Source organism: Humulus lupulus, chromosome 3 (genome assembly GCF_963169125.1).
Source record: "Humulus lupulus chromosome 3, drHumLupu1.1, whole genome shotgun sequence".
Classification (NCBI taxonomy): Eukaryota; Viridiplantae; Streptophyta; class Magnoliopsida; order Rosales; family Cannabaceae; genus Humulus; species Humulus lupulus.
Genome location: NC_084795.1, coordinates 37942231 through 37954417, shown reverse-complemented (window position 1 = coordinate 37954417; position 12187 = coordinate 37942231). Strand labels below are relative to the sequence as shown.

General features: G+C 32.7%; 2 protein-coding genes across 2 annotated transcripts; one reads left to right on the top strand and one right to left on the bottom strand.

Annotated features, from left to right (window-relative positions):
* Positions 1-1152: 1152 nt before the first annotated feature.
* LOC133822539 (mulatexin-like) lies at positions 1153-2855 on the bottom strand. Its single transcript, XM_062254908.1, has 3 exons — positions 2080-2855; positions 1763-1910; positions 1153-1664 (listed from the first exon to the last, which is right to left on the bottom strand). The coding sequence occupies exons 1-3, from the start codon at positions 2831-2833 to the stop codon at positions 1322-1324; spliced, it is 1245 nt and encodes a 414-aa protein (XP_062110892.1). The 5' UTR covers positions 2834-2855; the 3' UTR covers positions 1153-1321.
* A 5711-nt stretch (positions 2856-8566) lies between these two features.
* LOC133823941 (pentatricopeptide repeat-containing protein At1g10910, chloroplastic-like) lies at positions 8567-11567 on the top strand. Its single transcript, XM_062256794.1, has 5 exons — positions 8567-9202; positions 9847-10023; positions 10110-10238; positions 11209-11490; positions 11556-11567. Exons 1-5 carry the CDS (start codon positions 8906-8908, stop codon positions 11565-11567), a joined length of 897 nt encoding a protein of 298 aa, XP_062112778.1. The 5' UTR covers positions 8567-8905.
* The last annotated feature ends 620 nt before the right edge of the window (positions 11568-12187 follow it).

Genomic DNA, 12187 nt, shown 5'->3' with positions numbered 1-12187 from the left:
TTATAAAGAAAATTCGTGATACTTGTAAAATCACTTGTGAATAATGCAGCACCTAAAAAGAAATAAAGAAAAAACCCATTAGAGAAGTCCAAAACAGAAAGAAAAAAAAATTGATAAATTTATACACAAAATAAAATGAAATATATATAAATACATACCTTAATAGACCCTATTGATGACTAAATCTTATTTGGAAGGGAAGATTTATAAAAAAACATAGCTTTTGGGGGCCGAAATCCAGAAAATGGAAAAAAAATGGTGGAGAAAACGAGTTTGGGGTTTTTTTGGTTTCAGAGAAATGAGTTCTCTGTTTGGGGAAGACGAAGTATATAAATGACCTATATCAAGAACATGTTCTCGGTATAGAGTCATCGGTACATCAACTAAAATGAAAAAAAACTGCGTAGATATGACGCGGTTCTGAATTGTCTATACCACATTCTCAGTATAGTGTTATCAGTATATGCTTTATTTTTTGTAGTGATAATTAAGTCTAGATGTTGTTTGTTTACTTTATTAATTTATGTTGCTTAGTAATTATAATTTTTTCTTTCAAAAGTTTGAACTTTTTAAAATTCATGCTTGGAAAATTTACATCATTGATTATAAAATATATAATTAATCAAATTAATCGAGAAAGTAATACACTCTATAGGACAAAACACGTAAATCTCAATGTATGTACGTGGATGAATCTTTTAGAGTGATATGGTATGTATTAAAAAAATATTAACATAAGTTATGATTGGAACACACTTAAATTGTATAATAACCATATTCTATACACTAATTAAGATCTCCTGTCAAATTATACACATATATATATATATATGTATTTAATAAATTTTATAAAATTTATTATGAGTTCTAAATTTATATATCTACTAAGTTGCAATAAACTTGTAACTGTAGAGCCCCTTGTTGACTTGGGAACCTTTCCTTTTATGCTTAAACATTTTTGTCAGGCAAATTTTCAGTGTCACATCTTGTAAATAAGGCTTATTATTTGCAGAAAAGAATGGAAAAAGTAATTATTTTTTAATTTTTTTTGAAAATATGAAACTAAAGTTTGTTGGATATATCCACGTGTCTCTTGTTAGAAGTTCAAGCATAATATTCAGTATTTCTCTAAATAATATATAAGGCACAATATTTAAAAGCGCATCATTTATTTCTTCATATATAATAAAGCTCAACGCCGTACAATAAGTTGAGGCCCTTCGATGCGGATGCACACAAATTACATAGACTTTCTTGACTAGCTAGAGCCAGTTGCCCAGTACTATGGGTCTTGCACTACTCTGATCGATTTCAGAGGCATTCAAATGCTAGAAACTTTTGGAGAGAAAGAGGTTTGGTCAGAGAAATAGTCCAAGATATCTCCATAGCTCACTCCTAACATGTCACAATACCTTTTATAGTACCCAACAATGTTAGTACCAGTTCTCAAACCACCATAATTGCCATGGCCATAAGTTGGGAGTTGATTAGGTCCAGAGTTAGCATTGACAAGAATGTTATGGAATGAAGGGTTGTTGTCATGTTCAGTCATCCAAAACCATATGGCTGTTTTAAAGGACACAACTGAATCTGTTGCTACCAAATCAGGGTCGTTTATCAAGTCTATTCCTAGAGCTCCACCAGCAAGTCCATAGTTGTAGTTGCTGGTCAAAGAATAATAAAAATTAGAATAATATTAACATCGACGTATAAATAAATATATTTATATACATGTATTTATAAAATGGAAAGAAATACTCACTGAGTGAGTTGGATAGGTCCTCGACTACTATATTTTTTACCAGAAGCACATAACCAACGAGAGGATGTGCAATAATCATTCTCACTGGTAGTTCTACTGATATAACAATATCCCCATGCATGTGGATCAATCGAATCAGTCCATTCTCCTACAAAAATAGATTATCGAACAATTATATCTATGTAACAAATCTGAAATACCTATAAATATTATTGCACTTACTTTCCTTACTTTTTCTTCATTTGAAAAGTGCAAATAATGGAAGAAAAAAATGTAATATAAGTTTTTAACATACAACATATTCACATTCAACTAACCCGTGGTTGCTTGAGATGTTTCAGCAAAGAAAGCAGCGAGCTCTCTTTTGCGAGTTTCAATATCACCAGTTGTGCCGAAACCAGGAAAAGATGCAGCAGCAATGATAAAAGAGTCATAGTTGTAGAAACTTTGACTTGGACAATCTTTTCTATGCTTAAACATTTCGTTAAAAAGTGGTTCACTAATAATGTTGCTTACTATAACATTATTAGTAGCATTATTGTCATTTCGGAGCAAAGCTCGAGGGAGATCAACCCAATGCTCTCTATCCCAGCATTGGTATTGACAAGCTGATCCTTGGCAATAGGCGCTTGTGCTACCACACCAATTAGCTGTGCTACAACACCTTCCTGGTCCACAAGGATTGTTTCCATAATTTGGTCCACATCTGTGATCTGGCCTTTCTGGGCTTGCAGGTGGTGGCGGACTGGGAGGAGGTGGGCTTGGAGGTGGTGGACTGGGTGGAGGAGGGCTTGGAGGTGGAGGACTGGGTGGAGGAGGGCTCGGAGGTGGTGGACTGGGTGGAGGAGGGCTCGGAGGTGGGGGTGGTGGTGAATTCCAACACTGACTTTGACAACGATCCTCACAATAGATAGATGTGTTACCACAAAAGCCCCAATAACTACAACATAAGTTATTACGACATAATGCACCACCTGCTTCTCTTCCACATTGGGGATCAGATGCAAAGGCAATCCCTAACCAAAGAGAAAGAAGAGAAGAAGAAAAGAGTATAAGAATGTTTAACTTCATTATGAGTTTTGCATGAAGATATACCTTTATGCATTGTGCATGGCTATTTATAGAGTAGGTCAGGGGTATTTTTGTTAATTTTTATGCAAATAATTATTTGAGATATTAGTAAATTAACACGTATGACTTCGTTATCGTGCCTTGTTTCATAACTAGCAGTAAATCAATTAATAAAAAATATTTTTTCAATACCTTATCGCTTTAAAAGATACATAATCTCATCACTTTGATTTACGTGTTTTGTGGTCGATTCTATTTTAAATAAAAAGAAACAAAAGATTTCAATCCTATCGACAAGTCAAGGTCCCACCATATTATTGACAAAGAATAATAAATGATCAGTTTTTTAATAGAATGATATCAATCAAAATATTACACAATTAATAGTTTTTCCAACCAATTGATATGTCATGTTTTAGTGTTGTGCGCACATATCATTGCATTTTTTAATAACTCTCATAATTTAATAAAGTTACTAAAAAAATGAATCACCTAATACACATTTTTATTGAACTGTGTGACTACAAATTTTCACAATTTTTCTCCATCTTTTTTTTGGTGAAATTTTACCACTAATAACATTATATTGACATTCATTATTTAATAATTAAACCAACGCCCATCCATCAATAAAAAAAAGTTTTTTCACAGCTGCCGTAACTATTTTTTATACTTAGTAACTGGCTCAAAAATTAATTTTATATCATTTAAGTGCTTAATTTTTTCAAATTATATTATTTAAGTTTTAAAAAACTATTTTTTTTTATAATACTTAAAAATATATAAAATAAATATTGAATCATTCTTAAAATATTTAAATATTTAATTAATGACAATAATAAACATGACAATGAAAAAAATATATTTTATAACACTTTTAATAATATTTTATATTTTTATAAATTAAATTAATATTACATTCAAACAAATATTTTACCTACAATATTATCTACCCAAATTTTATCTACCTACCAACCAACTAAATCACGTTATACATGCGCATAAAGATATGGATATGTTTTGGCATTCAAAATATAATAATAATAATAATAAATAAATAAAAGGATTCCGTTGCGTCTTTTTCTTCTTTTTTGTTTTTTTCTTTTTCTTTCTAAATTATTATATAAGCTGTCAAGTGTTATTCAAAGTCTCATAAGGGTAACTCTATAAATACGGTAGATAGAAGTATCTACCACATTTATTTCTATTGGTCCCATGGGCTAGACCTATTTCTATATATGTATACATGCATGTAATTGCATGTATATACATATTTTCAATCATGCTATCCACTTTTAGCAACAAGTACATAATTAACTTAAATAATTTGTATTCACAACATTATTTTACTAAATTATTATAGTTGCAATATTAATGATATATACATATCTCTTCTTTTTTTTGGTTTTAACGATTGTTTTTTTCATTATTTTAACGAAATATTTTTATATTTTACGGAAGATTGTAAATATGACTTTAACTCAGATAAAATTAAATAAATAATTAAAGAAATTAAAATAAGATATTTTACAATAATAATTATTTAAAAATAATAAAATCATACATTTTATAACTTAAATAAAATTTAATTAAACTTAAACTTCACTTATTATAATAATATCGTATTAAATATATAATATAATCTACTATCAACTAGCCACAAACTTAAATTTAAAATCCACTGTATAAAAATAAATATTATATTAAACATTTAATATATAATCTCTTGTTGTCACTCCCAAATTAAAAAACTAGAACAAACATAATCTTAAATAAAAATAAATAAGTTAATCAATTAAAATAGGATATTTTTAAGATATTTTATGATAATTTAAATAATTAAATCATATTTATTTAAAAATAATAAATGCATACATATCATATTTTTTATCTTATAAATTTGCTTGATGATTTGTTTTTTTATCATGTGAATGAAGCTATTTTTCTTTATCAAATTCAACAAAGAACATTGCGAGATACATTAGTGTTGACACCGTTTTTCATCAACTTAAATTAGAAGAGCACTAAATAACTATCTAATAAATAATGAAAGAACAGTAGAGTTTTTACGTGGTTCAACAGTTAAAATCTACCTAGTCCACAAGTCAATATTATTGATTCATGATACACTCTCAAAGCTTTATCAAAGCAATGCAACAAAGTATTCTCAGTACAATATTGTTTGTATTTAAATAAAATTCCTCAATCTATTTATAGACCTTGTTGATAGAATATCTTCCCCTTATTTTAGAAAGTTACAATTCAAATTTGAAATAAATACAAATAAATGCATTAATTACATAATATCCCATGATAATTGGGATTTAATATCAGATTGTAACGCCCTGGATAGCTAAGACCGTTACACTGTGTGTTTATAAAGTGCTAGACTTGCTAATCAAGTCATTTAATTAAGAACATGTTTTTGAAACTATAAAGGAACTAGGGTTAAAATGTTTTGGTCTCAAAAGTCACATTTTTCATAAAGAGACCTTTCATGTTTACACGTGATCCCAAAAATGTTAAGTTTGAAACTGATTACAAAAGATTCAAGGACTAAATACAATATTAGCCATATTAAGGCAAAACAGATAGTTAGGCAATCCATGTCCTAATCCACTCCTCGACCATGATGATCGAACAGCTGGCTATGCACATTCAACCCTGCAACTCTCCATCTCAGGATTGGTCCAACTTGCATTTTCCTTTACCTGCACCACGTAGCACCCGTAAGCCAAGGCCCAGCAAGAAAACACAACAACAGAGCATAAGCAATCAACAAACAATTCAATATCTCATATTGCATCACATATTCTTAATCATATCAATCATTCAGAATAGTCAAGTATTCAGCATACTAAACATATCAATTCACACCAAATCACATATGATAACTAGGGTTAGCGCCCTCAGGCCACACCCTCCGTTATCCCACTAACTCCAGCCCGCTTAAACCGAACTCAGTGAATATTAAGCTGTCCTCGGCTACCAGTGGCCAAGCCGCGCCATGTGCGCAAATATTGTGTACGGCATCCTTAGGCCGCTATCACATGTCCCATGGCATAATACCATCATTGACATAATACAAATATCGGGAGCACTTAGTCCCATCACAAACATATAACCAGGTGTAGTTTTCTTACCTTTCAATTCGCTAGCTTTGATCACTTGACTCTTTGAGCACGATCCCTCTCGAGCCCTGGCGCTCACCTAAACACAATCATAGGTCAAAGTCATCACCAAACCTCAAGTCCAAAACCTAGCCTCGGGACTAATCCCTAGCCCCCGGGAAGTCCTAGTTCCACCAAACAAGGTGGTGGAATCGAACCCCGAACCGTTGGTCAAAAACCCTTGTAAATAACCCTAAAATCCATTTCTGGAAACAGGGCAGTGCTACAGCGCTCTTCAAAGGCCCCTACAGCGCTACAAGCAGAAGCAAAATCCCCCAAGAACCATGGCTTAGCGCTACAGTGCCCAAAGGCTAGTGCTGTAGCGCTAGTCACAGACAGGCAATACCTCAATTTTCCTTCCTGCGATTTCCTTGAACCAAACTCAACCAAAACTTCTCCAATCCTTCACCAAACTCAAAAACAAGCTTATTAACACACTCCACTCATCCCAAGCACCCAAATACTCAAAACCCAAGCACATTCATCCCTAATCTCAAAATTCACCATTGTTGCTCACAGACTTCAGGAACTCAACAAAGACAATCAAACCTTCAAAGGTTAAGGCTTAGAATTTCATACCTTTAATGGGAATTCAATTTCAAGACAAACTCTACACCTCCTTAGCTTGCTCTTCCTCAAACTTTGGCCTGAATTCCCTATAGTTCCCATCAAATCCAGTTTATGCACCATAAGCCAAAAACTAAAACCAGAAACTGAAGAAGCTACAAAGTCTTACCTTAAGTCACTACACCAAATACCCCTTTCCATAACATATAAATATAATAGTATTGAAAAAGTATTATGGTATATCAAATAATAAAACAATTTGTGGGAAAAAAAATTGGCGGTACAAAATTTGGGAGCCCGCATTTTAGTAAAGTATTCTACTTTTTACTTTTTTATTTCCAAACCTCTACACACTTCTGACCATCCTGTTACCGTCTTCCTCTTATTCTTCTAGTCAATTTTCTAAAACCTAGTTGAAAAAATTGGTAAAGACCGAACCTTGAACACCACCACCTCTTTCCAACGCAACCTCCTACAAGAGCCTCAACGAATAGGAGGAGCCTCTCAGTCGCTGGAAGAGCGAAGTCGGAGACCGAGTGATAACGGTCGTGCAACGATGAGGTGCTCCGACCATTCTAGTAACGGAGCCTCTCCGACCATTCCAGTGACCCAGTGATAACGGTCATCGGAATCTTCGACTCAGTCGAGGATGCTCTATTAACTCGCTCAGGACCGAATTCATCTCTAGGCTTCCCGAAAAGGTCTGTTCTGGTCTTGACGTTGAGTCCAGTCCCTACGATATCGACCTAACTCGGACCAGTAGCTTGAGTGGAGGTTTGTTTCAACTTCAATTAAAGAAAACTCTGTTTGGTTACTGAGAAAATGCACTCAAGGTATATGTCAGAGGAGGTTTGTTTGAAAATTCTAGAGAATTTTTAGCTGAACTGCAAGCTAAGGGCTACGCCGAAGATGAGGTAAACTTGTACAGTTGTACTGTTACAACTATCATTTAGTTTCATAGTCCTAGGTTTTCTAGTTTGTAATTACTATGAGATTTTCTCTTTGAGAGCATTTGTTTAACCTCAAATGTGTTGGATTTAAGTTGCATCATCATTAAAGTTCAGTGTGGAACTAGTTTGGTCAATACATTCGGTTGACTGAGCCAAAATTGTCTGAATTATTTCTTTTTGCTACAACTATTGGTAATGTTTGTCTTTGTGTTGTGAAACTTTCAACTTGCTTTTTACTTATTTGTTCTTCTTTTGAGATGATATGACTAATTATCTTAATTCCAAAACAACAAAATTTCCTTTGGTCATTCAATTTAATATCAAATCTGTCAAGTAAGCATAGCCATTATGTTGATTGATTGATTATTATTTTTTTAAATGTTTTGGAACTAACAATATATGCTCGTCTCTTGTCCAACATTTGGTTATGATTCATGGAAACTTAGAGTTCTTTGTAATTTTACTAAAAATCTATATTCATTTCCTTTTGGCCCCTGGGGGAATGCTACCTACACTTTTTATTAGCTCCAGTTTTTTTTTTTCCTTTTGTGATTGTATGTTTGTCACTCATCATCAATCTATTTTCAGATGCCATACTGTTTATTGATGAATGCACTTGCTAAGACTGGACAGATCAATGAAGCTAAATCAATTTTTGATGAAATGCTTGAGAAATGTGTTAGCTCAGGTATGCAGTGAATAAAGTTGTTAAGTAGGCTTCTTTTAGACATCAAACTATGAATTTCCTTCTTACTAATGCACGATGCACTAAAAAGCATAAGCATCTAGTTCTTTAGGTTATCAAACTAAACATATCATTTGTCATGCCCTCAAAATCCTGTTCATAACTTAATTTGATTTTTACTAGGGTTTCTAATTAAGGTCTTAAGATTTGGACAAGAAGTGTTCAACACGAATGTTAAAATGCTATGCATGCTACACTAAAATTAGTTTTCACTAAATGCAATTGAGAAGGGACTTCGTAACCTACATATATAAGGAACCCTCAACATATAAGGAACCCTCAACGCGTTTATTTGGTATTTTGACCCTAGTCATGAGATGTCCTGTGGCAGATCCTTGAATCCAAGTATTAGAAAGTTTGCCCTGGAATAACATTGTTTTAGATCTTGTATCAAAAAGTTTATAATACTGATAATGCACCTTCAATAATATGTGTCTTTCAACAGTAGTAAAGTTATAAAGGAATCTCTGTTGCAACTTTACTCTCAAATTTGATAGATTCAGTTTAATCAACATGAGCTTTGATGGGCATAGCTGTCGTTTTGCATGCTTTCCATAGGTCATCTAGTATAATTATACAGACTATCATTGTGCTGAAATGATGTATTTTTCCACTGGCAGATGGTTATTCCTACAGTATCATGATTTCAGCATTCTGCAGAGGCGGGCTTTTGGAAGAAGCAAAGCAGTTGGCCAAGGATTTTAAAGCAAGATATGACACATACAACTTGGTGATGTTTAACACTATGCTATGTGCTTACTGCAGAGCAGGCGATATGGAGAGCGTAATGGAAATGTTAAAGAAAATGGATGAATTAGCTATCAGTCCTAATTATACCTTTCATATCCTAATAAAATATTTCTGTAAGGAGAAGTTGTATTTGCTTGCTTACCGAATGACAGTGGATATGCACAATAAAGGCCATCAATTAGATGAGGTATGCTCCTTCCTATTGATTAAAACTAGCTACACATTTTTTTCTTTGTTTTTCTGTCCAGAGATGAGTAGAAAAAACTATAATATATTTTTCAATAAACAAGTTATGTAGAAGCAGGAGTAAAATAGAAAACATGGAAAATTTCATGGAAAAAAATGCGGGAATGAAGAAGATTTTGGAAGATAGACACAGAATGAGAAGGATTCCAGATATGAATGAAGTCAATTAAAAAAGTAATGAGCTTATGAAGAAAAAAGATAATATCTTCCACATCCAATTTCCCAAATAATCTTTCAGACAAGGTTTAGGAACTCACCCAATAATTGTTTTTTTATTTTAAAAAAATACTCATTGTGGCCTTGTTGCCTGACAACTTTTAGGACAGAAAACATGCGGGAATAATGAGTATTGAGTAGGGAAGATAAAATGTGATGAGATATTATGGAGATTAGGTAGCTGTAGGATGTTCCGTATTTGGTTTAGAATATAATGGGTTTCAAGTATGCATGACTAAAGTCTAATCTGGATTTGCTCTTTCTTTTGTTTATAAAGGTTTGCCTTGAACTATTGGAACTCTGACCTGAAACGAGATAATATATGAATGGGGAACCTATTCCAATAGTTTTTTCTTTTTGGCTGTGTAGGAACTCTGTTCCTCCCTAATATTTTATCTTGGTAAGATGAAGGCACACGCAGATGCTTTTTCTGTCTACAATATGTTGAGATATGGCAAAAGCACCATGTGCAAAGCTATCCATGAAAAGATTCTCCACATTTTAATCGCTGGCCAGCTTTTGAAAGATGCCTATGTTGTAGTAAAGGTTTGCTATGCTGTTTACAAGTTTCCTGGTTCTCCATTCTATGTAATGATTTAGTTGAGGATCTTGTGATATATTTTCATGATCAGGGCAATGGAGAGTTGATTTCCACGCCTGCTATGAAAAAGTTTGCAACTATATTTATTAAGTCAGGAAACATCAATTCAATAAATGATGTTTTGAAAGTGATCCATGGTTTCGACTGCAAGATTGATGAGGTAACAAATTACTAGTGTCATTGAATTACCTTACATTGACTCAAATCTCCTATCATTTTCTATATCCATGCTGATGATCTTGGAATATGTTTGGTGCTGGGGCTAGCCCGAATGTTATCAAGCCTGTCCATAATTTGAAGTTTGAACCTTTTCTTTACCTTTTTCTTCTATTTATACCGTAGGTTGGACCTCCCATAAAGGCATCCAGGTTAAGCCAGATATGTTAAGAAGATTATGCTCGTCTAAAACCTCCGCTTCAATCTTTTTGTTTATACAATTCTGTTTAAATTATTTGTCAGAATTTTTATTCTGTTTTGTACTGTGTTTTAGGTAATGAGTAATGATTGGGATACACAAAATTTACTCACTATAATGTGTTATTAATCTTAATCATGCAATTAAAGATGATGTGGCCCCTAGTTAAAAATGTCTATGGTTGAAATTAAATACACTTGATGTGTGTAATTTTTATGCATAAATTGAGAGTGTGTCTAGCATTACTAATAGGAATTATCCTCTTCTTTTATGAAATACATACAGACTAATGTATAGAAAAACAAACTATTAAATATTAGGAATAGGAAGTAAAATTCCTGATTTTAGGGAGTAAATGCATACAAATAAACGAGGAAAATATCTCCACTAAACTAGGAAAGTCGACATAGATTTTGTGTATCAAATAAATTAAGCATATCATTCGAAATGTGAACTATGTTCACATGTATCGCTGATTTGGTTTGTCGGTTCTTGTGGAACTTTTCATTCCCCTCTTTTTTGTAATTTTTATTTTTCTTAATAGAAATAATTGTTTGCTATAGGAACGGTATTGAAAAATTAAAACATCCTCTCTTTTCTATAAACTCTCCTCTTATTGTTAGATTCCTGTGGATGAAACAAAAATAAGCCTTTATTCCCTTCTCTGCTTTGAATTTCAAGTTTAATTGGCCATTAACCTTGCTTTGCTCCACAGGAAATATTTCGGATGGCCATATCACGTTATATTATGAAGCCAGAAAAGAAGGATTTACTTATTCAACATCTGCAATGGATGTCCCCACATGGTTATACTGTTGATTCATCTACAAGAAACCTAATCCTGAAGAACTCTCACTTATTTGGTTGCCAACTTATTGCTGAAATACTGTCCAAGCAGCATACTATGTTAACAAAAGCAATCTTTGAGTTGGTAACAAAAGCTGTCTTTGAGTTGGTATCAACTGAAACATATAAGTGTAAAGATTTAATTACAATGGTAATCAAGTAAGTAACATTCGGAGTGCATAATCAATTGTTAATTTTATGTCTATTACTTTTCAGCTTTTCATGTAGCTCTTTCTTCTTCTTTTTTATTATTATTATACATCTCTATCTACCCTCAATTAACTAGCTTGCTTAGTTTAATAATCAAAAGTAAACAAAGGCTAGTTGTTTTTTTCTTATTTACTATTTTTATCATTAATTTTCTTGTATCTTTTTTCTTCTTATTTACTATTTTGTTTTAGCAAGGATATATAATAGAATTTGGATTGGAAAATTTGCAGGGATCATGACGAGGCGACCTATGGTCTTGCAGCTTGACAAGACAAACGAGGGAGCTCAGAAATACGCTTAGTTTCTTCACCTTTGCAAGAGGAGATTCACTGATTTTGGTATGTGGTGTATTACTTAAAAATAAATTTGATCAATAATAAAAGAGTTCTGTGCTTTTCTATGTGAATGCAAGGATGTGTTGGATGAGGCAACTACAATGAAACTTTTAGAGAGGTAACTATCTACAGGATCCTATGTAAGTTAATCACATTTTTCATTCCAGTATGAAAGCAATAGTTAATTCTTTTATGTTTTAGTTTAGAGCTGTAATTAACTTCTTTTCTGTTTTAGTTTACAGGATCTTAATATTAAGTTTTAAAGGATAGTCTTGCACTGTGGGGATTTTTATTGTATTATTT

Coding starts and splice junctions, on each gene's coding strand:
- LOC133822539 (XM_062254908.1), bottom strand. CDS start 2,833: ATGAAGTTAAACATTCTTATACTCTTTTCTTCTTCTCTTCTTTCTCTT. Junction 1,911..2,079: donor AACATCTCAAGCAACCACGG/GTTAGTTGAATG, acceptor CTATTTTTGTAG/GAGAATGGACTGATTCGATT. Junction 1,665..1,762: donor GGACCTATCCAACTCACTCA/GTGAGTATTTCT, acceptor TTCTTTGACCAG/CAACTACAACTATGGACTTG.
- LOC133823941 (XM_062256794.1), top strand. CDS start 8,906: ATGATTTCAGCATTCTGCAGAGGCGGGCTTTTGGAAGAAGCAAAGCAG. Junction 9,203..9,846: donor AAGGCCATCAATTAGATGAG/GTATGCTCCTTC, acceptor TTGGCTGTGTAG/GAACTCTGTTCCTCCCTAAT. Junction 10,024..10,109: donor ATGCCTATGTTGTAGTAAAG/GTTTGCTATGCT, acceptor TTTCATGATCAG/GGCAATGGAGAGTTGATTTC.